The sequence below is a fragment of the Lagopus leucura genome, unplaced genomic scaffold (genome assembly GCF_019238085.1).
Source record: "Lagopus leucura isolate 7727_CA_CO unplaced genomic scaffold, USGS_WTPT01 Super-Scaffold_810, whole genome shotgun sequence".
Lineage (NCBI taxonomy): Eukaryota > Metazoa > Chordata > Aves > Galliformes > Phasianidae > Lagopus > Lagopus leucura.
Window position 1 is genome coordinate 7,709,815 of NW_024962261.1, and position 24,602 is coordinate 7,734,416.

At 37.4% G+C, this 24,602-nt stretch overlaps 1 protein-coding gene across 1 annotated transcript in view; it reads right to left on the bottom strand.

Annotated features, from left to right (window-relative positions):
* MCTP1 (multiple C2 and transmembrane domain containing 1) overlaps window positions 1-23,212 on the bottom strand; it is a 229,103-nt gene extending 205,891 nt beyond the window's left edge. The window contains exon 1 of the mRNA XM_042866191.1: window positions 23,094-23,212. Within this exon, the coding sequence (XP_042722125.1) occupies window positions 23,094-23,177 (84 nt within the window). The 5' untranslated portion in view covers window positions 23,178-23,212. The remainder of the gene's footprint in view (window positions 1-23,093) is intronic.
* Between the last annotated feature and the right edge of the window lie 1,390 nt (window positions 23,213-24,602).

Consider the following 24,602-nt stretch of genomic DNA (forward strand, 5'->3'; position numbering starts at 1 on the left):
AGAAAAATATATTCACTGCTGATTATTCAAAAAGTACAAATTGAATTACACTTGTAATGAAAACATGAAATCTCCCTAACCCATTTCTTCTGTATATATTCAGAAATAAGCTTACCTTGTAAATTATACTGCTAATCCATCAAATTCACATGGTAGAGTAGGTATAGTTTTATATTCATTAGGCATTCACTTACAAAATTGACAACCTGGCACAGTTTGTACTCAGCATAACAGGACAAGTTAGAATAAAAATTGAATTACAGAGAGAGACAAGTTGAAGTTTGTGAAGATAAAGAATACTGACAGCATAGCAATAAAAGGACATCCTTTTTTTCAATATCTGGCTTAGAACTTACTAAACACATCTACTTTATTTAAGCACTGGTAACCTCAGAATTATATACTGAAATGTGAAACTCAACGGATGATGGTTGTGGTTCTGGAATGCTTTAATTCGAAGAGAGATTTCAACACAACTACAGAGTCCTTCAGAACAAAATGCTCACTTAGGTCTCACCAATGTACAACAATTTTCAAGAATAAGCCGAAAAGGAAAGCTCTTTTGTTAGAAAATGGGAGCAACACTGCAAATGCTGACAAAAGTGGGCATGTGACAGTGTAACCTGCAGACCAATACTGAACTATTCCTTCAGCCCAACACCTCCAGACACAAAGAGAACAAGTTACTTTGGAATTCAGACTAGAATGGGCTCTCTACTCTCAGTAAGAAAAGATGAAACAGTAGAAACAGCTGTTGTGTGTTGCTTTTCAGAGACATTTCCAAAATTCTATTTTGACTTGAACTGATTTTCTGTGTAAAACAGTATCTACCTTTTCAGAAATACCACACTGGAAGGTCTTGTATTACCTTTATGGAATCAGAGATGCTTTTGATCATACCTACTTTTGATGTTTATCTTATATGTCTGATAAGGCTGAATTGTCCAACCTACAGTAGAGAACATGCTTTAGCAGAATGGTTGAACCAAATGATCTCCAGAGATCCCTTCCAACTCTCCCAAACCAACTATGCTTATTGTTTACACATATCCCACCTAGGAAAAGAACATAAAACCAGGATGTGCAATACTGTGGACAAAAAAGCTAAAGCACTACTGTATGTATGAAATAACCACAGCTATTAAATTAAGTGCATCTCAGTCTTCTCTAAGTAAGTTATCTGACATGCCTTAAGGAGATGTATTTGTTCAAGAAAGGCCAGAGTTTCTACCAATGGCTTTCTCATATTAACTCAAAATCATAATTCTCTGCATTTGAGTATCTTTCTTGTCTCATTGATGTGACACTAAACATTAAAAAATGTGATGAACCACTGTACAGGAAACACATTTGGGACCATTTAACTAACTGAAGCTTATGCTAAAGCTTCCTGGACAGGATCACACAGAAAACCAACCAAACAAAAGAAACTTCTCCCAAACACGTGCATGAAGAAAAAAAAAAAAAAGGAAAATGGGTCATATGTGTCATTTCCCACCCCTGCTCCCAAAGTGTCAGCTTTTCAGCTCTTTTGTCGTATATCTGTAGTTGAGGAACTGCTCAGCCAGCTGAAATTCTTGAGCTGTTCTGAACAAAAGTGATCCTCTCACAATGGCTTGTTTAACCAGGCGCCAGTCGCAGCACACATCATCCTCTGGGGTTGCTGCACTATCTTCTCCATAGATTATCTCCATGCATATCATCCAAACTCATCATTAATGTTTTCTGCTTTCCAATTCCCCAAGTTTGCCCCAATTTTCCAATAAAACTTTATTGCATCACTTTCTGGCCTGATTTAATTTCCCACAAGAAAACAGACATACAGAAAAGAGAAAACAGAACCTCAGCAAAAACGTCCCAGTATATTCAATCCTGCATATTAGCCAATCACTGAATTCTTTTTCCTTCAAATAAAAAAGGATTTATTCTAATTCATTCCCTCAATTTTCTCTACCTGAGCAATTTATTTTTTGTATGTTCTCTTTCTGATTAAACTAGATAACCTGCTGAGATGTTCAGGATGAACCCATATAGAAAGTGGAAAGTATAAAGCAATGATGATTACTAACTGACTTAAGGAACGGGTGAGGAAACTATTTCCTTCCTACTGTACTTCCATTAATGCCTTCAAGATGTTCATCCCAAATTGCATCTAAGAGTTCTCAACAGAAGCAATAAAAGACAATTAATTACCTAATGAAATTTGTTATTAAAATAGAAATAAAAAAATATTGTGTTAGATATATATTTGTTTCATTAATTCAAAGTGAAAGAGGTCAGAGAAAAAAATAAAGATTTCAGTACTGAAGCTCTGCATGGCACTATGCATTACTGTCAACTTCTCTTTATTACAAGACAGTTAACTTCGAACAATGCAGCACAAAAATATATGTACCATAAAGTCAGATAACTAACTCAAGCCCTAATCTATACTCTCAAACCTCAGCACATAGAGGTCCTGGGCTTTTCTCATTTATTCATGGCTAAACTAGCAAATAGCTTAAGTCTTAGATTCAGGCTTGCTGAATCTATGCAATCAGGCAGATTCTCTGTGTGACACAGCAGAATAAATGTTCTGTTAAAGAGTGACTCTGAGCTGCTTAGGATGCTAAAGGCAGACAGTGTAAGGAGAGATACAATGTACAGTTGCAGGAATCCTGACCTCAACCACATAAGTTGCCAAGCAGCAGAAAAATGAATTCAGTTTGTTTTTTCTTGCTCCCAAATTTTCAGAAAACAAGAAACAAGGAGTAGGGCACTTTGTAAAGAAGTGTGCTTGGTGACCAGCCTTCCACACACCAAAAACACGTGGCTTAGAAGCGTACTTGCATTCTAAACTCTTCTAGAAATTTTGTGGACTCATGAATATTTCCACTCATCTGTAGCAAAAATAAAATTTATAGTAGAATTTACAATAAAAAATAAATAGAAAGATGAGGAACTTGAGTTCAAACAGGAAATCTACTGTAGAATCATTTCTAAATCAAACTTGATAAATAAAACAGTATTTAAGAAATGGCGTATGACGCACTTCTGAGCTTAGTTTTTTAGGCAGCTTCTTCAGAGAGATTTCAATTGAAAAGCGTGTGAATAATTGTAAATATTTCTAGCTATCTAGGTTGCATAGAGGAGAGGACAAAAGTAACTTCATGACAAAAATTGCCAAATCCATGAAGCAACACTTTCATTAAACACAGATGTAATCCATGGCACCTCTGCCATAACTCAGCACAGAGGTGTAATTATTTAATTTATAGAGAATCTAAAAGCAAAAGTATGATCACAGCAGAAAAATACCTTTTGTAGAAGTATTGGTATTAATATTGTTTAATCCATTAAGGTGGTCTGGAAAAATCACAGAAAAGATGCAACTGCAGGAAAACAAAGGGTCGCTGGGCTCAAGAAACAAAACAGTTTAGCAAAAGAGAGGAATAGCTCATGGAACAAAGATAGACAGCTGCTCTGTTCTCACTGTGTTTAACAGTTTAATCCTTTAAAAAGCAGAGCATCCTCCATTCTGGATAGACGTTCTGTTCTAGAAGAGGGATTAATGGCACTGTTTGCAGGTATTTTTTAATAATTTTACAGAACAATGTTCTCACTGTTTCAAGTTTCATACTTAATGATGAGCAGAAGTGACATCTCCATCTTACTTGTTCTACTTACTTCAATGTTATGCTACTGTAAATTCAGTTCATTTCACATTTTACATGAATGATGGTGCTATTAGGAGAAAAAGAATCACAACAGTAGGTACTGTGGTTTCAGATTAACATAGACAAAGACCTGGTCTGACCCACCAGATCTCTGCCTCTCCAAGTGCTGTCCCTAAGCCATGTCAGAATTGCTCCTGGCTTCCCTGTAGAGATAAATGGAGAGAAGTGACACATACAACTTTGGAGGCACCCTCCAGGGAAGAGGAGCAGCCACTCAGAGCTGTTCCCTGAGTCAGTGCCATGAACACAGCAGAGGGCAGCTACCCAGCTGTGCACTGCATCAACAGAGCCCTGCCAAGCAGCACAGAGAGCACAGGCAGAGCACACCCATAAGGGAGCCATGGGCCATGAACACTGAACAATTCAGTTCTTAGTACCACCTGAACTTACACAAAGCATGTATGGTCCATGTACCTTCATCTCACATTACATCCTTCATGTACACTGAAAGTGATTTTCTTGTGTCAAGTACAAGAAGTCTAGGAATATTTCCTTTCTGTCATTCCCCCTTAAAACACCCAGCAAAGCCCAGGCCCTCTTACTCAATCACTCAGCAGCAAGCGGGCAATTTTGACCTAGAAATCTTTCAAATTCTTTTGACAAATGCTGTAAATGACTACTATGGATCTACTTAGCGCATGTGGGAAGACAAATACCTGACCTGAACAAGAGTTTTACATCTGCGTTTATGAAATTTCTGCACCTTATGTACTTGTGACATCCTTTATTCATGCTAAAGCCTCTTTTAGTAAATTGACAAATTGCCAGATAAAAGATAGTGTAACTGAAATGCAAACATTTTCCATGATTTTCGAGCAAAGCAACATTTACTATTTTTGAAAAATAAGCATTTAAACTGGTAGTAAGAACTTTTACACTGAAGTAATACCACTGGTATTACTGGTACTAGGAAAATATAATGTTTCAGATAATCAGGTCTAATTATCTGTACTTGTAATAAAACTTAATAGCTTAGCATAGCCAAGAGCATAATAAAATTGCATTATCCACTGCATAACAACAAGAAATTAAATAAATAAAAACAGGGAAAAAACTGCAATGTTAGCTGAAGCTAATATGCTAGAAAAACAAGCAGCGGGTATATGTGTACTGGTACATATGGCTCTCCATGGCTGGAGGTACCCACAAACTCTTTCATATTATTTTCATGAATTGATTTAACATAACTAGGCAGAATTTTAACACAATGCACTGATTCAACAATGGGCCAAAAAACAGCCTCTGAAAAACCCCTGGAGCTGAATGACTCCTTGCAGTTATCCATGCCTGGCAGGACACATCTATTCCATACTTAAAGTTTCTGACACACATTAATCCAAATTATGTCTCATTTTTTAAAAGGGGAAAAATGTGTTAATACTACAAGTAACACAGAACATGTAGGAATTACTCTCATCTTCCTAATGCTTTCTAATTGTAGAATGTTGTATGTGACAGGTTCTAGTTCTCATTTTCAAAGACAGTATTATTAACTAAAAAAAAAAGAAGTAGAAATGAAATAAATGGCTCTGAAAGTGTTAAAATACAAAGCTGATCTCAAATGCAAGGAAAGATCAAAGTAAAATGCTCCTTCAAATATACTGTACCATATTTACTACTTGATAGGTATTATCTCATAGTCAATCAGCAACTATTTTTTCACCAAATCATTTTACCGTCACAGAAATCCTGTGAAGGTGATGTTTTATAGCTGGAATGTTTCTACAACAATGGACCTTCTAGAATCTCTGTAACAGTACAAGAAAATAATATTTTCGCATTGTTAGCATTTAACTATCTTAATCCTTCTTGTTCATTGTTCTCCTTCTGACCTTCTTTTCTCATCTTTTCCTAGCTCCTCTTATTTCAACAGATGAAGGATACAAAAAAGTACCATTCATAGCACTCAACTCATTCCAAATTGCCTACTTTATATTTAGTATGTGTGTCACGATATCACAAGAAGCAAAGAAATAAAAAGGCACATGATTTTCTGACTAAAGATAGTATAACTAATTTTTGAATGTGTGACTAATTATTAATATGCCTTCAATTTTTCAATACTGTAAAACTGCATAGTTGCATAACATGCCAGATTTTATCACATTGTCACATTACTGCACAATTACCAAGAATGTGCTTTTAAAATATGTATATACATATACACATATTACATATCTCAAAAATAAGTAACTTCTTACTCAAATTGGTACTTGCAATTAGTACATGATCATAAATGTTTAATTTTTTACAAGTAGATTTTCATCTTTTGGACTAATACCTGATACTTACACAGTATTGCATTCCAGTCACCAAACAAAACACTTAAACACTGAAATTAAGCAGTAATGCTGAGATAGAAAGAATGTCAATTGCAGTGCAGAGACTTGTTATCATGCAGTATCATTTGACAGCTCTTAGAAAATGCTATAAACGCTCTGTTAGCAAAAATTATATGTGCACAACTCCATTACTTAAGTGTCCATTAATGAGTTAATTATTGAAATAAATCTGTTTTATTTCGTATCTTGAGCCAAAAAGAATCATGAGCCATCGATGATGCTCCCCTCCTCAGTAGAAAGACTCTGAAGGAGACTAGAAAGGAGAAAACTGCTTGTTGACCTACATCAATGTTTGAAAAGCATAGTTATCCTGATGCACCCAGGAAGACAATATATTGGCTCTTTACCTGAAAAATAAACAAACAAACAAAATAAATAAAGGGTTTCTAACAGATAAAACTACTTACTGAAGGAAAAGTAATATAGCATGCTCAAATGTTCTGCTTATTTGAAGTCTCACGCTATCTTTAGTGTGTTGACTATATCAATCCTGGTAAACGAAATTTATCCAACCAGTCTACTGCTATCAAAAACAATTGAACCATACCCACACAAACAAAAGAGTTATAGCAGAGTAAGTTCAACATGTCTACCTTCAAAACCTCAGCTATTGTAATGACAGTAAAACACCCTCAGCTGCCACAACTTTCACTTCATACAAAACTAGTAGGCTAGCCAACTTTATGCAGTAAATAGGATTGAATCTTGAAACCACTTTTATATCTTAATTGTATCACAAATGCTATCGGAATGACAAAGGCTTTTCATGTTTCTCTGAGAAGTAATGCACTGCTGTGTACTGGTGTTTCTGTGTGCAAGCTGGAGGGTAAAGGCAGCAGGTTGTTATTGCAGCGGACTAACACTCACATAACACCAGTAGGGCTCCAAAGCCACGTATGGGCTTTCCTCACCAACAGCAGAGCCTGCCTAACCATAAACAGGATTAACATTTTGTTTGTTTTGAAGGAAGACTTGGGACAATATCCCACCTCTCCCTGCAGGCAAGTATTGATATACTATGTATTTCTTACTGGATGTACCCAACAAATAAGTAGAACAGAAACTTTCCAAGAAATCTCCCTGCTCAAACCTCGAGGTAGAAAATACAACTTGGAAAGGCAGCTGTCTTAGCCAGTGATACAAAGCTTGTTGACCAACTTTCTGAGGTACCACAGACCCAGCCTGCTTCCAAACTGCTTCAGGAAAAAAGGGATTTTAGCCCTTTTTAACAGAAGTGTTTGAGTGATTGTAGAACTTATAAATACAATACTTACAAACACAACTTGTTTGAAGGGAAAAAAAAAGAAAAAAACCCACAACAAAGTAAACAAACATCTACCAGGCATTTTTTTCAAAATGCAGTTTATCTCCTAGACTATTTCTATGGGCTTACAGAATCACAGAATGGTCTGGGTTGGAAAGGACCTTTAAGATCATCTAGATCCAGCCCCCCTGCTATAGGCAGGGACACCTTCACCTAGGTTGCTCAAACCTCCATCCATCTTAGTCTTGAAACCCTACAGGAAAGGGGCACCTACAACCTCTCTGGGCAACTTATGCCAGTGTCGCACTACCCTCACATTCTTCACAATTTCTTTCTAATTTGTAGTGTAAATCTTCCCTCTTCCAGTTTAAAGCCATTTCCCCTCATTCTGTTGCTACACACTCATAAAAAGTCCCTTCCCAGCTTTCCTGTGGACCCCCTTCAGGTACTGGAAAGGCTGCTATAAGGTCCCTCTAAGCCTACTCTTCTCCAGGCTAAAGAGCATCAACACCCTCAGCCTGTCCCTCAGGGAAGGTGCTCCAGCCCTCTGATCATATTTGTGGACCTGCTCCAACAGCATGATGTCTTTCTTGATGATAGAGAAAACCAAGCAATGCAGGAAAGCACTTGCAGTTTTCAACAGACAGAGCAGATTCTTATGATTCTACAATATATCCGTTGAGCTGATTTTTAACCTCCCTTAAAATCAAATTTAAAAAAAAAAAAAAAAAACAGAACTGTTTTGTATTCCTAATCACAGTATTAACTTCCTTCTTAAGGGGTTTCCAACTCACTACAAGCTGCCTGATGTGTCCAGTTCATCCTTTTTTATACTGTACCTCTGTAGCTGCAAGGCTGCAAGTAGCAATACTGTAGATTGGGAACTGAGCATCAGTAGCACACTACGCTTGATGTCCTCTCCGTTTGGTATTGGCAATAGTTAAGCATGATGAAAAATTTCTTCCAATCACTGTATCTAAAAGTCATTCCACAGTGAAGAGAAGTTCTTTGATGAGGTAAGCTCATGTATGTCTACAAAGGAACTTCCAGTCAAGTCCCCGTCTTCTCCAACTACTTCTCTTACATTAACATGCAAACATTCAGTATTTTCCACAGTATTAATTCAATTTTCATTTCTCTTTGAATTTTTTCAGTCTATGAAAGACTACAGCACCTAAGAATGAGAGTTTTTAATGTATTTGTATGTACATGTACCCATAAAATATCTTAATGCTTAGAAGGCTGGTAACAAGTTGATATTCTACTGAAGAATATACTATTTTGCTAAATTAACCCAAGTATTCTCTGACAAATACTATGATCTTCTCAGAACTGATCTTCTGAGTATTTCATATTACCTTAAAGCACGATTATTGTAATTCAGTGATAGTCTCTACATTACATTAGATTAGCTGCACATCTAACTATAAAGTGAGTAGAACTGATATTCAAGCTACAATGTTTCCCACCTTTCAATTATGATAACACTACATAAAGCTCAGCAATGCCACCTAAACAGATCATCTGTCTCCAGAACTGAAAGCAAACTGCTGTTCTTCATGTGATAGGTGCAGAAGTCAGGTCTGTTCAAACATTATTTTGAGGATATGAAGCAATAAACTAAAGCACACAGAATGATTCTGCAGCTTAAGTGATTACAGCCAGATTTACACACAGCAGTGTACAGACAGGAGGCTGGATTGGAGCCTTGTAGACAGGAACAACAGCTGGAGTCACCTCTGTCCTGCAACTCACGCTGCAGCACGGCACTGCCCCAGAGAGGCATGCAGATTTCTCGTGCTCTATTTATTCATCCCCAAGCTCACTGGAAGCAACCTGAGTGTAAGCAGCCTCCTATGATTTCAGGACCTCAGTTCCACTAAATAAATACTCTGCAGTAAGTCCTTCTGTCCCCCAGAGAAAGTCTCACAAATCCTTTTTGTGCTTCAAAACAGGGAAGCACAGGAACAAAAACAGATGCCACAACCACTGCAAAGACAAACAGGATTTTGAAAGAAGTACTTGAACAAGCAGAGTGTACAGAGCTGGGAATAAGCATGAAGAGAACCACTAAAGAAAAAGAAAAAAAGAAAAAGGAAACAAAATAAATTTTTATTCAACACAACAATGTCTATTTCACCTTACGAAGGCTGATGAATTCTGACCTGAGTTGGGTCTCACTTCATCAGTATAAGAAGAAATTTAAGCACTTCAGAATTAGATTTCACATACACATGAGAAACCTGTGATTGCAATCCCAAAGGGAGCTCTGAACAATCAGTCTAACAAGTTAATTAGATGCACCAGATTTACGTATTTGGAAAAATCAGTGCCAATATACAGATTTGCAGAAACTGGAGCCCTGGAACCCGAAGAGCCAACCGTACCCTGGGATGCAGCAGGCTCAGCACTGCCACCGGGTGACAGGAGGGGCTGTCCCCTCTGCTCTCAGCTGTGAGGCTTCACCTACAGCACTGGGTGCCACAGTACAAAAAGAACATAAACCTTAAGAGACTGTCCAAAGGAGGGCTACAGAGATGATGAAGAGCCTAGAGGGCAGGATATATGATAAGCGAATGTGGTCCCTGGGTGTGCTCAGAGCAGGGCAGAGGAGCTGAGGGGAGCCCTCATGGCGGCTGCAGCTCCTCACAGGGAGCGGAAGGCAGCGCTGAGCTCTGCTGTGTGTGACAGCGACAGGGCCGAGGGAACGGCATGGAGCTGCGTCAGGGGAGGGCAGCTGGGGGTCAGGGAAAGGGGCTGCACCACAGGGCGGGAGGCACAGCCCTGAGCTGCTGGAGTTTAAGGAGTGTTTGGACAGTGCTCTCAGACACAGGGCTTGGATTGTGGGGGGTGCTGTACCGAGGCAGGGAACTGGATGTGATGATTCTCACGGTTCCCTTCACCTCGGGATATTTTATGATTCTATGAATTTGCTTCTTCATTTGAGAAAACTTTGCTTTTCTAGATAGCTTAGGTTCAGCAGCTGATGTTGAAAGTGCAGCACTCTCATTTTAAACTCATGATTAAGAAGTCTCAGATCCTGAAATTCTTTTCTCATTTAAAACAAACTGCAGCTGACAGAAAATGAAGCAGAAACTGCTTCCTGTAAGATCCAAAGCTGTCAGAAAAACCTTCATCTTAGCTATCTCATTTCTATCTTTAATGCAGCAAAAGATGTACTAAATTAAGTTCTGCTTTTTTCTAGTAACTTTAGAGCACTTCTGAAGTAACAGTAGCTAGTATTTTATTGTAAGGGAGCAATGGAAACTGGAAGTCTCAAGTTAGCTTTCCAAAAAAAAAAAAAAAAAAGCATTTATTTTATTATAGCTGTAATTTAAGACCATCCTCCCACAAATACATAGGAACTCTTACAATAAAGCATTAGAAGGCAATGGTATAAAAATTACATATTCCAAGAAAAATAGCATAACATGATGAAATTGTGTAAGGTTTTATCTAATGAAGTATAGCCAGAGCTCAAAAATGCATTTTCATTGATTCCATTAGTGAAGATGACACATACGCCATGGAATTATCTGTCTCACAGCTGTGAAGTTCTAGTAATGTTACTACTAGCCTATAATGCCCTGCAGCATCTTATTTTAGTCATCTCAAGAAGCATGTGCTTAATAAGCCCCATTGGCTCTATTCCTGTGATTTTTATGCAGACCTGTCAATAACTGCTGCTCTCCTGCCTCTTGGCTAATTACCTTCTAACACTCTGTTCTATGTTCTATGTTGAAATGCCTAACACCTGTAATCTATTAGTGGGCAACAAGCATATTGACAATTTATTAGTTTAAAAAATGTTTCTAGGAATGCAGAAATCCACAAAACCATGTAAGACTTTTCAAAAACTTTTCATACAAAACAGGAAAAAGTAACACTACATTACACAGCAACTGGCTGTCCCAAAAGCTCAGAGTAAGAAGAAAACTGATTAAATGAAATGAGTCAGCCAGTACTCAGCAGTGCTGAACTTTGAAATTGTTTAAGGTATACATTTCCATACACAGGAAGTAAAATGGTACCTAAGACCTGTTTCCTTCAAGACTTTTTCTTCCTCAAGAACTGAATTATATCTGACATTTCATTCTATCCATTTAAAAACCCTTAAAAGACCTTGCTTTTAAGGTATGTGATATGAAAAATTAACGTTCTTGCTCGTACAAGTCAAGACACCCAGCCTACATTGTCTCTGAAATTAACTAACTGAAATGAACTGCAGACAGACGAGAGTCCGCTGCGTGAGTTTGGAGACTCTTTATCAAATATTCAGTTCATTTACTTCCCTAGAGAATGTGAAATGTATGTTAGTGCATTAGCTCCCTCCTAATTTGTTGTTGTTTTTTTTTTTAAAGTACCACTCACTTTTCTATATACACATTTGTTTATAAACAAAGTTTATATATATAAAATATGTATACATTTTAAAGGTGATGTAATGTGAGCTTGACAAACATACCATAATTTAAGAACAGTTACTGCAGCTGCTTAATGACCTGTTCTAAACAGGGAAGGAGTTGGTTTGTTATTTTCAATTCTTCAATTCTTTCTTCAATCATTTTCAATTGCACCAGAGGCATAAATTTAACTAAATGCAAGTTGAAAATCAGAGTGGCTATGGCCCTAGAAGTGTAGAAGTAGTTACCACAACAGAGGGGTAGATTACAGAACACTGTAAACCAGATGCAGCTTTAATACTCAGAATTCCTTAAACTGTATTAACCCAAATTATATGATGGGTCAAAAGACAGAACGTCCTTTAAGTCTGCTTACATTTCAGAGGAAAATAAATTAAAAAAAAAAACAACACACTGATCTTGAAATTAGGGTGCTTCAAAAAATTTTTAGGTGATTGTAATTTTCAAGTTTGTATGAAATTGCAGGAGATGAAGCAAGAGTTGAAATGAGCTGTAGTACAGCTCTAATTTCTCAACAAACAGAATGAAAATGTAGCACCAACTGCTTTTAGTTTTGAGAAATTGCAAAAATACCTGTGGACCCGAACAACTGGAAGATTGCTGTACCTAAGCAAAAACAGTTATCCTCCAACATTAAGAGTATCAGAGGAACTGTATAAAAATTATGCATCAAGTTTTGAAGATGGTAGACACTGGAAGAGATCAGGCAACAGACATTCCAGCAACATATATTTCCCATCAGCATCCCTTTCAGAGACATGCACAATGGATGAAGCCACACCTGAGAAAAGCTGCATGCTTCCACAGTCCTTTAGCTTCCGTTCATAGACACAGTTCTGTTCATAGGCACAGAGAAGTACTCAGTAGGAGATATTCAAGGCACTGATTGTAATAAAATCATTTTTTATGACGAATCCCTAACTGCATGCAAAAACACACTGTTTACACATCAGTAAAAATTCCAGCTCCAGCAAAAATGTTAGGTGTGCCTAGAACACCAAGATGGCCCACCAAAAGCAAGCCAGAAGAAAATAGGTTACCTTCCAAGAATTAAAATTGAACTTTCTGGCATATTTTTATTTTGCTTCTAATTTTTCCTCTTATTATCTATTTATCTTTACAAAATAAAAACTGATTCTGTAGGATGTTAGTCTCTATTTTCTAAGATCAATCATGCTTCATCAATACTCACGGCTTTGCCTGAAATAACAAGGTTTTTTGCCCCCTTTATAAAACATTCTAGAATTAAAGAAAAAAATATATTTAAAATTATGGTTCATTGAGCTACAGATTGAAATGACGTTCTGAAAGCAGTATTTGTCAAATGTGACTCCTTCTGTCACATGTCAAAATAGTTTAGGTCTCTACTTATCCTGCTACCTGTATACATCATCAGTTAGTAAGATGTTGATTAATGACAAACTCTTTTTTGCAAATCTAAAACTTAATGACATGGATTACTGAATGTGACTGTGAATGTAAAAATAGAGTGCTGGCCAATTTTCACACTTCATGCCTCTATGCCTTAAGACACAGGAGACAATTCTTCTACTTGCAGAGGTCAGAAAAATACCTAGCCTTACTGTATATTTTCTTCTGACTAAATCAGTCTACACATTCTCCTCAAGATTTCTAGCTCCTAGCCCTAACCTAGACAGAAATTTATGCAACTAACTCATTGCCTGCCTATGATAGAATACATTCTCCTTTTCTGGAGGTAATCAAAATCTGCCTGGATGCTTTCCTCTGCAACCTGCTCCAGAGAACCTCCTCTAGTAGGACTTTGGAGTAGATGGTCTCCTGAGGTCCATACCAACTCCTATAATTCTGTGACTATAATTAACTCATTTTATGAACTAACAGATACAGGACAGAGGTAATTCATTTATTACCAATCACTGAAGTGAATACTTTTGCAAATAAAAGCTAAAAGCATGGTTCTTGCCAGAGGGTTTTTCTAAATAATGGCCATATATGCTTTCTTTTGCATGACAATTACACTTAATAGCAGAAAATGGTTCTGAACTAATTAACTATTTTGTAGATATTTTCTGCTAAGAAGGGTTAATCCTGTAAACTACGTGCTTACCAGCTCTACTCTGCTGATCCATTTCAGTCCATGGGATTGAATAGGAAAGTAGACTGAAAAGTGGTGGTGACAGCTGGTGGAGCTACCTCTGACAGCACTGTGCCCCTCTGCCAGAAGGAGCACCAGGTGGGAGGTGGGCATTTGCAGCTATGTTTTGCTCTAGCCATCACACAAAATAGCAGGGTTTTACTGACTGGCATTCAGACTTCAAGTTATGGAGTGACTGGTAGGTTCCTTAGGTGTATCACCATATAATAAAATCTTCATACTCAGTTCATACTCTCTTCCCAAGAAAAACATATACAGACATGCTGTTAAGAATTCAATGAAGGACTATCGAGATGTTTAAGGAACCAGAACATTTCTCCTGCTAGTGGAAGTCTGAGAGAGCTGGGATATTCTGCTTGTAGAAGCAGAGGCTCGCGGGAATCTCACCCACATCAGTAAATAGATGAATGGAGATGCAGACAGGACAGAGCCAGCATTTCAAGGGTTTAAATTCACCTCAGTTATAGAACAACAGAAATAGGAGACAGAAACAGTACCTAATTTCTCAGGTAGATTCTTAGTTTCTTTGTGCAGTAAGAGAACATGTTTAAAAGTCATATCTAAGGGACTGCATTCAGGAGGCACCTGGCAGCTCTGTCTTACTTTCTCTATTACTCTCAGGTGCTTTATGTGTCACATTTATATGTTTATATGTGGTTTCATCTTCTCTAATGTGTAATACCTTCACTTCTGTGTTGCATATTCAATTTCAAATTACTCTTTCCCGCAATCATTTGTTTTGCCAAAACATGTATGCTTTAAATTCAACCCAACTTGTAATCATGTCCTTTCTAAAGGCATGTTTTTCCTCAAATTCATCATGCCTTTGTGGCAGGAATACATGAGTACAAATTAGAGAAACAAATTAATTTATGACTGCATGAAATCCATTCTTTTATACTTCAGTTCTGAGAGGTTCTGAACATGCGTAGAAACTTGTAATACCTCAATACCAAAAGCCCTGTATGAGCTGAGTGCCTCTCATGCTAAATAATGAAAATTTAAAATAAGAATGTATTTTGTAATCAAAGTTCTTACACCTGTGAATGAAGTATGTCACTGCAGTGCATTATTTACATTGCTGTAAATAATTACGCTATTGTTCAGAAGTTCTTTTGCTTTAAAGTACTTCTGATTTGGGTTTAAATTATACAATTAAATGCTGACTGTTCACTTAAGGTGCAGATCGGTAAAAAGTGCTATATTCACATGAACAGCAACAAAAAAAAGCAGTGTGTTTCTCTACAGCTTGCAAATTCTTTTTGAAAATCTGAGGAAAAATAGAATGTAAATAATGACAATAAAACTTTTTAAAAAGAACGTTCAAAAAAATTTCTTAGTCATATTCAGTGCTTTCTAGAGAGTAATGTTCTTACGCCCAATACAATATACATTTCATGAAAAAAAGACCAAGTGAGCGTGGTCTGATTCCATAAGATTCCTGGCATAGCAGTAAGAAAAAAATATCAAAAAAGAGGCTATTTTTAGGTTCCCACATTTCTTCACTTACCCCCTGGATTTCAGAGCCTAACAAGACTACAAAATCACTCATTCTGAATATTTTACAGCGTTCTGTAACCTACAGTCCTGCCACCATGCCCATCAGATTGTTTCACCAAAACAGAGACGCAAAGAGTCTGCTATGCACCTGGAAAATCTGTTCTCAAATCTAATCATCTTAAAATGTTCAAAATGAGTTTTCTAGGCATTACATAACAAGAACCAAAGGCAGGGAGCTCTGTCTTTACTGACTGATTGACATGCTTAGATTTCTGTAATGTTGCACAAGGAAGCAAGACACTATCTCCATCTCCCCGCTCTCAGCACAAGCAGACTTCCAGGGAAAAATCTACTGAGGAGATTATCTTTGCTCTGCTGAGGTACACCTGGTTTCCACCTCCTTTTAGGTAAGCTAAGCATACTAAACTTTAACATTTACTCTGTCTGGCATTTTCTTCAGCCTGTGAAACATTTTTATGACAACTCAAGGCTCCATTTTTTCAATGTCTTCTTAAAAATACAGATGCTGCATGCAATATTCTAACGTCCTACTCAGCCACAAGTTACTCAGAAGTAAAATCAACTCTCCTTGCAGTCATGATTTTATAAATATCAATGTCACTTCAGCTCATTGCTGACATGTTACATTAAGCATTCTGGCTGCTTGCTAGCTAAGACCTTTACGTCGCTTTTAAAATTTCTCTTTTCCAGGATGTTATACAGATCTCTTAGAGAAGACCTCTGCATTCCTTAACTTTCAATGTATAAATACCAATTTTGACTGCATTTAGAAAGTGGTGTTGGGTTTTTTTTAGTCAACAGTATAAGGTCACTCCAAGTGCAACCTGTGCCTTTCTGTATCTGGCTGCTGTCCATTTTATTAACAGTGAATGTGTTTACTTTTAGGTCATTTAATACAGCGTTGAAAGCCTTCAATAGAATGTACTCAAAACCTTCAGCTGAAATATTTCTACTCAGTGACCATTTTTAACATGAATTTTAAGAATACCACATGGAAAAAAAAAATGTTAGATGTAATTGTGAAGTATTAGATCTGCTCCTTGTAATGCTGTCACATTCATTAAAGACAAAGTTTAAATTTATAACTTAAATCTCCCACCTCAGCACAGGATCACTAGCACCGAAAGAAAGGTAATATAGCTACGAACTTGTCACTGTGGGCCTCCTGCTGATAGCACTTCACCAGGCTGATTCAGAGCTGTTTCCATTTGCCACGTGCACTAGCACAGTAGGTGGCATTGCACAGTGCATCCTGATGCAGTAGATATAAATGGAGAGAACTGAATCTTGCATTTTAAAATTAAAATTTCAGTGACATTTTCAATAGATGTCCCAGGTATAAGCATTAATCATTCCTTTCTTGACATGCTTCAAAAAAAAGTACTAGATCAGTGTCAACAGAAGCATCAATTACAGACTGTCTACTGTATTTGAATATACAAGGCTAGTAATGTGAAGCCTAAGTTTCTTTTGCTGTCATTCGAATAACACATGCCAAGAGAGCTGCAAATCAACACTTGGTCTTTGTCAGCAGTAATTCTTGTATAGATATTTACTTAAGAATTTACAATTTCGTGTATTTCAGCAATCACTAGAAAGTACAAGCTAAGGCCAGCCAGTTTTTGTTCACAGACAAAAATAAGAAGTCACATTACTTTTACAAACCTCAATTAGTTACAATCAATAATGAGAAAATATTCTTAACAGAAAATGTTAAAGGCCATTAATAACAATTTATGAACTCCTACACACTGCATGCATTTTGATTCATTCAAAGACGAGTTCACTGCAGCTCTTCAATACAGCTGCCTTGCCCAACAAGCATTTTTCATAATTCCACAACAGTTATCAAGACCTCACTGTTGACTTTGAATTATTCCATTTATAGCCCCCTTCTACACAAGTAAAGATGAGCAAAGATGGGCAACGACCTACAGCAGTTACTTCATGGGGTAGTATGTGGTCTGCATGAAATGTGATAGGCTACCAGATTTGTACTTTTCTATGCACATAGTAAAAGCACCAAACTAGCAATAATAAATGCCCCCTCCTGTACAAATAAGCTGAAGAAAAATAGCCTAGAAACACTAAGACTAAAATATTGACAAATGTCTGTTTCCCATAAAAATGCTAAGTTCAAACCTAAATAAATATGAACCTCCAGAACATCTTGTAAAATATGCAGCTGTTAAATCCTAGAATTGTTCCTGGGATTAATACCATCTCATCTCATCTCATCTCCTGCCACACCATTTTCAAAGACATTAAGCGAACTGATAACGACAGCATAACTGGGGAACCTGTACCAGAGTATAAGGGAGCATATCAGTACTGCATGACCCAAAGAAAACAACCAGACATGAATGAGAAAAAAATGTAAGATTGAAAGAGTGTCATAGTCTAGACAGAGCTCATAGTTCGTAGTCTACCAACAAAAAGCTGGGATTCACACAAGATTTGCTCAGAATATATGGCAGCAAGTGACTGGGCCATCCAGGAGACCACTGATACTGCAGTAAAATACCATATCCAACCAGAAAAAGAATTTGAAACCAAAAACAGCCAACCAAAGAAATCTGAATCAGTCTGAATCAAGAAACTATACAATGTATACAGACAAATTCATGTTTATTAACGCATGATGCTGGTTATTGTGTGTTCCTAAAAATTTCAGTAATTTAGATTTTCTTGTAGAAATGTAAGACAAAGCATAGCATTGTTAAGAACCTAAAATGTGAAACAGTTGCTTAATTGCACTTGCAAGAAAATGTGCTTGTTGAATAAGCATGAAAGTAGAAGAAAATTTGCAAGTAAATTTTAAAGACCGGTTGTTTTTCATCTTTTCCCTAACATGCTTTTTAATAGCTCAGAAGATCTTTCTGTATGCTTTTAGGAATGGTATGACTTTATCTAATAGTCCATTCAGATTTGATAATTCAGTAATCTCTTTGTAGACAAGTTTCTATCTTTTGTTCAGACATAATCATTTCTTTCTATTTTTAAGAAAGAAATAAGGAACAAAGAAGAAAATGTCAGCATTTATACCCAGAAAACTTTAAATCTCATGACTATAGTTCCTCTTAACTTTACAAGGCACTCAACTGCACGTGCAGCTAGCTGGCACTGGTTAGGAGGCACACATTGCCCATCAGTCACTTCAGATTTCACTGGATTATTAGGGGACATTTTCTGTCATCTGCTTACCATTGATACTGAAAGAGAAAGATGTTTACACCAGTAAGGATGACTTACTGGTGCTTATGGCAGTATTGCTTCAATATGATGATTCTGAAATTGTATAAGTAAAAAGCACTGTCATTATAAAACACCACTTATAAAACACCAATATAATTACCATTTAAAATATAGTATTATAACAACAAAACAAACAGAACAAGCAAACAAAAAAGAACCATCACAAGAGCATTCCCTTGTTAGAAAGGGAGGATGACAGTAAGAGAAGGGAGCACAGACTGAAATTCCAGTGGCAGCAGCATACTCTTCCAGAGGACTTACAAACTGAAGTTCAGTGAATACTATTAGTATTTTGTTCCTCATCAGCCACAAAAAAACCTCAATTGATTTGTGCCTTTGAGGTTACCTGAAGAGCACATTCAAAATATTTACAAGAACTACAGCTATAAGGTAGAAAATGAGACCTTCTCTTTCAAAAAGTAATTGAAAGTACTTTATTTTAGAAAATATAATCTTTAAGTGATAGGTAATAAAGAACTATCTCTAATTGCTCAGAGAACTATTTTCTCTTAGAGACTTCTAGTGAGTTTAATTAAACAGATAATTAGAGCAAAGAAGAATAACTAATCCTTTCTTTCTGAATGATTATGTAAGTGATGCAGTTAAATACAGCTGAAGCAGTAAAGTTATTCACATGTATAAGCTTTTCAGAAGACCTAGAGGTGTCTGTCAAACATCTCTTATGTCCTACAAGAGAGCTAAAAAAACTCTACCTCACACTACTGTTACATCCTGCCCAAAGGGTAAGATATTTGCCAAGCAGAAAAAGAAGTTTGTTTGCTGGATTAAAATGCACACAATCAAAGAATCAAAGGGGTTGATGACCTCTGGAGAATATCTAGTCCAAACCCCTGCTAAAGCACTTTCCCTACAGCAAGTCATTCAGGTTGACATCCAGATGAGTTTTGAAGAGTTTTAATTTTGAACAAATGAAGATTGGTTTAAAACGTGTCTACCTAACATAGTTCTTCCTTATCACATCCAGTTTCTGAAAGTCTGCAAGCTGACCTCTACTACCTGTCCTTTGTTTAATATAAGGAGGCCACAGGAAAAAAAAAAAAATTGCTGTAAGTCTGTCTTGGTTCTTCAAGCTAATGCCCTTACAGGACCAGGGCTAAATAGATTCAGTGTGCTCATGAAACACTGTCATCTGCATTACACCGCAGGATCACCTATCTGCACAACACTGCAGAAGGTAGAGGAGAACAGTGGGATATTTCAATGCCCTCATGGCATCATCAATGGCACATTCTGTTCTTCATCGGTTCTGTGACTTTCCACTGCTAATTCACAAAAGAAATCTCAATTCAGAGTTTGACAGTATTACAGAAAATAACTAATAAAAACAAGGAAAGCCATACAAACAAGATGTGGGGATTTGAAGTAGACTCCTCCAATGTCATGTAATTAGAGCAGTCAAACTTCAGGCTTCTGTTCTGACAAGGAAGTGCACAAATGAAGGCACATTGGAAAAAGGCCAGACATCTCAAAGAATAAATTTAAACTTTAGCACAGTCATTTGCCTAGCTGCCAAGATTGCACACTATGAGTGTATATGTAAGTACTTCAGCGAACACACTACAGCCTGCTTCCTTGCAGCAAAGATGTTAACAATAATTCTTAATCACAGAATCACAGAATCACAGAAACACAAGGTTGGAAACGACCTGCAAGATCATCTAGTCCAACCACCCTCCCATTCCTATCAGTGCCAAAAGCTACTAAACCATCTCTCGTAGCTCCTCATCCAGGCGCCTCTTGAACACTGCCAGGGATGGCGACTCCACCACCTCCCTGGGCAGGCCATTCCAGTGCCTGACCACCCTTTGAGAGAAAAAGTTTCTCCTAATATCCAACCTAAACCTCCTCTGGTATAACTTCTTGCCATTTCCTCGGGTCCTACTATTTGCCTGGGAGAAGAGGCCAGACCCTTTTGCACCACAACCTCCCTTCAGGAAGTTGTAAAGTGCAATAAGGTCTCCCCTGAGCCTCCTCTTCTCCAGACTGAACAATCCCAGCTCCTTCAGCCGCTCCTCATAAGAACTGTGCTCCAGACCCCTCACCAGTTTCGTTGCCCTTCTCTGGACACACTCCGGGGCCAGTCTTTCTTGTAGTTCTTGTAGTTCCAGTCTCAATGTCTTTCTTGCAGTGAGGGGCCCAAAACTGGACACAGTACTCGAGGTGCGGCCTCACCAGTGCTGAGTACAGGGGGATGATCACCTCCCTGCTCCTGCTGGCCACACTATTTCTAATGCAGGCCAGGATGCCGTTGGCCCTCTTGGCCACTTGGGCACACTGTCGGCTCATGTTCAGCCGAGCATCAACCAACACCCCAAGGTCCCTTTCCTCTTCACAATCATCCAACCACTCATCCCCAAGCCTGTAACGCTGCCCTTACCTACATTAAATTGGTTTAATGAGTAAATCAAAATAAAAAGTAATTGAAATGGAGTCCCTCCCTTCAAGAAATGAAGTATTGTAATCATCCACTGTCAGTAATCACCAGAACATCTGGGAACGGAGACTAACAAGTACTTCACTTTGAGATACTGAAAACCTGTAGCTTGTGAGAAAAGTCTGTAAGGTTTATGTGTCCAAGTTGCACAAACTGTAGAATCACTATGAACAAAGAATATCCCTTTTCCAACAAATAGATTTTTTTTGCTTTATTCTTAGAACCCGGTCAAATATTTGGTTTGTTTGGTTTTTTTTTTTTTTTTTTTTTTTTCCAACTAGCAGCATTCTTGACACTTTTAAATGTAGGTGACTGTGGTACTGAAATAACTAATACATCATATAATCAATTTGTCATCCCAGTAAGGAATATGTTTAAAAAGTCAAACAACCTCCTGACTATACCTTTAGCATGAGACAAGAGCAACATTATAAATATAAACTAACAGTGTCTGGAATGGATCTGCTATCAGAAACCAATTCTGTGGTATAGCAGATTATTTAGAAATCATTAACACCCACATGCATATACAGACTGTTGTGGTATTATTGCACCTAAAAAATTATCACTCTCTTGCTTTCAAAAACTGAATATCAGTGTTTCTTCAGAACTCCTCTCATAAATAGCTTCTGTTGAATAATTATTTTTTTATGCCACCACTGCATTAATCTTAAAATAAAGAGAAATATCTTAACTGTCGCACGAAAGTCTGAAAATGTCCCAATTGTTATACATAAATCTGAAAATACAAGCTACACATTTAAACATGCACCTTTGGAAAAGTAATACTCGCTGGAGGATACTAAATTGAGATTATGTTTAATGTAAGTTACTTGTAAAATAAGTTTACAAATGTAAATTCAAATTTTATCTGAAGTGGAAAAGGCATAAGAATATTTTCTTTCAGAAAATGACCATAGAAAAATTAGGGAAATTCAATGAAATTTGCTGTTTTCATTATTTGTACATTCAGCAGAGATTTGGAATACAGCTACTGGGTTTGAGATCTGCAGGACCAAAAATACTCCTGGGAGTGAAGAAACAAAGGCCTGCTCCTTTTTGGCACCAGAATACAAATTCTTGTAATCTTCCCTCACGTGCTTTAAGCTATGTACCCACTGAAGACATTTATTTTTATGATTGGTCTGAGGTTCAAATCAGAAATTAAACTTCTATTGTGTTTAGCCCATCTCATTTAAATAAAGATGATAATTTCCACACTGTTCCAATCCAGACACCTCATGCAGTAACTTTTTCCTGAACTGAATTTTGGATGATTATAAACTGAGAAGTTGAATTTTTATTATTATTTAAACAAGATGCTACAGTTTTGCAGATGCAGAATAAAGTATCCTAATTGTCGTCTCAACAAGTGGCAGGCATGCTTTGCCTTTCAGAGGCTGCAGCTAGCTGAGATTTAACACAAATTAGCTTTAGAGAAGGCAGTTCAAAAACGCAGATGAATTTAAACTCAGCTAAATGTACAGCCAAGAAAACCTGCAGAAATTCTCATGGTAGTTAGCCCTACCCAATGTCCTCACTAGTGAAGTTACAGTATATGGCAGAGAAATTGGTAGTTAATAATTAACTCATCACCACCACTATGACATGGATACGTGAGGCATACTGTTAATCACAGTGACAGAAACAGGTAGATACAGCTTGCTCAAGAGTTTCTGTTGAGCTCATGGAGGCTCCCAGCACAGAGCTGTGCTCTGCCCGCACAGCCCCATCAGCTGTTCAAAGAAGAACCTCACAGTCAGCAGAACCCGTACAAACAAAATCAGTTATCACATCACTGGAAAAGGTGCATGAGAAGACATTAAAAGACAAAAATATGATCCTGAAACACCAAGCAGAGGAGGAGTTACTAAACTGAGTTAGTAAATGTTTGAAAAGCAATATTCAACCAGGCAGGATAGCTCACACAGGCTCTGATCAGAAGCATATCACGCAGTTACCTCCCTGTATGTACTCACAGTATTTACTCCTCCTAGCAAGACAGTTTTCTTCATGCATTTTCGCAGAGGACTATAGAAACCTATGGAACCACACGTGCTCATCTCCCTTTGTAACACAGCTGCTCCCCTCACAAGTTGGTTCCATCCATGGTCAGAGCTGCAGCCAAGACAAGGCTTTTTATATTGCAGGCAGGACAAAACAAGGAGATTAGCCGGAGACTGAAGAATCAGAATTTACAAACATACACCCAGCACTGTCTGGACAGTGTTTTTTTCCAGAGAGCCGAACAAATTCTGCCATTTTCAATCTGTGCAGTGATCTGACTTCTTGATAAGTTCTGGCTTCTCAACATCAGCAGTGACCTTCAGCTACGCTCAGCTTGGCAAACAAGCTCTGCAACCCACCTAGGAGAGAGAATCTGAAACTCTGGTCACATCATTGGTGCAGAGCTCCTGCACTGCTTCATTCCAGCACCATTAGCTTTTTGGTTTTACAGTATCTAAAGCATACGTTATATAAAATACACTAATTAAAAAAAAAAAAAAGTAACACAATAAAGTCCTTGAAAAATCTCTTCATGAGAAAGCAGATACTTCATATTTTGGTTGCATTTCCACTTCTCCCAGCTGACAAAAAAAGAAAAATTATAACTGCAGTGTTTTATGATGCAGTGATGTTTACTTCCTGAACAGTTCACTAAAATCCAGAGATGCAGACAAAAATAAACTTTGGCAATTATAGTTGTAATTTTCTGATAAAGTCCACCTTGCTAAGGTACAGGCATGGGCATCACCAGGTGAAGAGTCACAGACTGTCACATCTTCATTAAACAGGAGACACTGAGCTCCACAGGGCAGATCTGAAATGTGTTCTGGATTATTCTTGATGTCAGACAGTGAGCTTATCTGGGTCTTACTGCCACGTCTTCTGAATAAGTAGTGCAGGGGGTATTTAAAAAAACAAAACAAAACAACAAAACAGTTTAAAGTTTCAGGAACATGGGGATCACAAACGTAAGTGGTACATCTTTGGGAAAGGTGTTAGTAAACAGGGATTAAATTCACATATCTCAGCTGATACAAATAGGAAACCAGGGAAATAGAAGAACTACTGGAAAGTCAACAGGTACTCCCAATTTGGTGAACATCATTTTTGTTATGTTTATGTCTCATATTTGCAGCAACTCACTAAAGCTTAGGGCACACGCTTTTTCCTCTCTATAATATCTGGCTTTTTGCTTTTGATCAGTTTCAATTTAATTCTTATTTTATACTTCACAGTATGCAAACAGCTTAAAGTTCTAAGAATAGATCTGCATTCTGTTTTCAATCTAAATAATTCAGCAAGATCAAGTGGTTAAAAAAAAATAACAAAAAGACACCGCCCTACTCTCTGATTTTTAAAATCATATTTCCTCTTGGGCACGCAAGATAAGAGCATACCACACACTTATTTTTAGGAATTTATTTGAAAGCACAAGTTCTCTATTTTCTATTTCTTCCAGAAATTTAATAATGCATGGTATT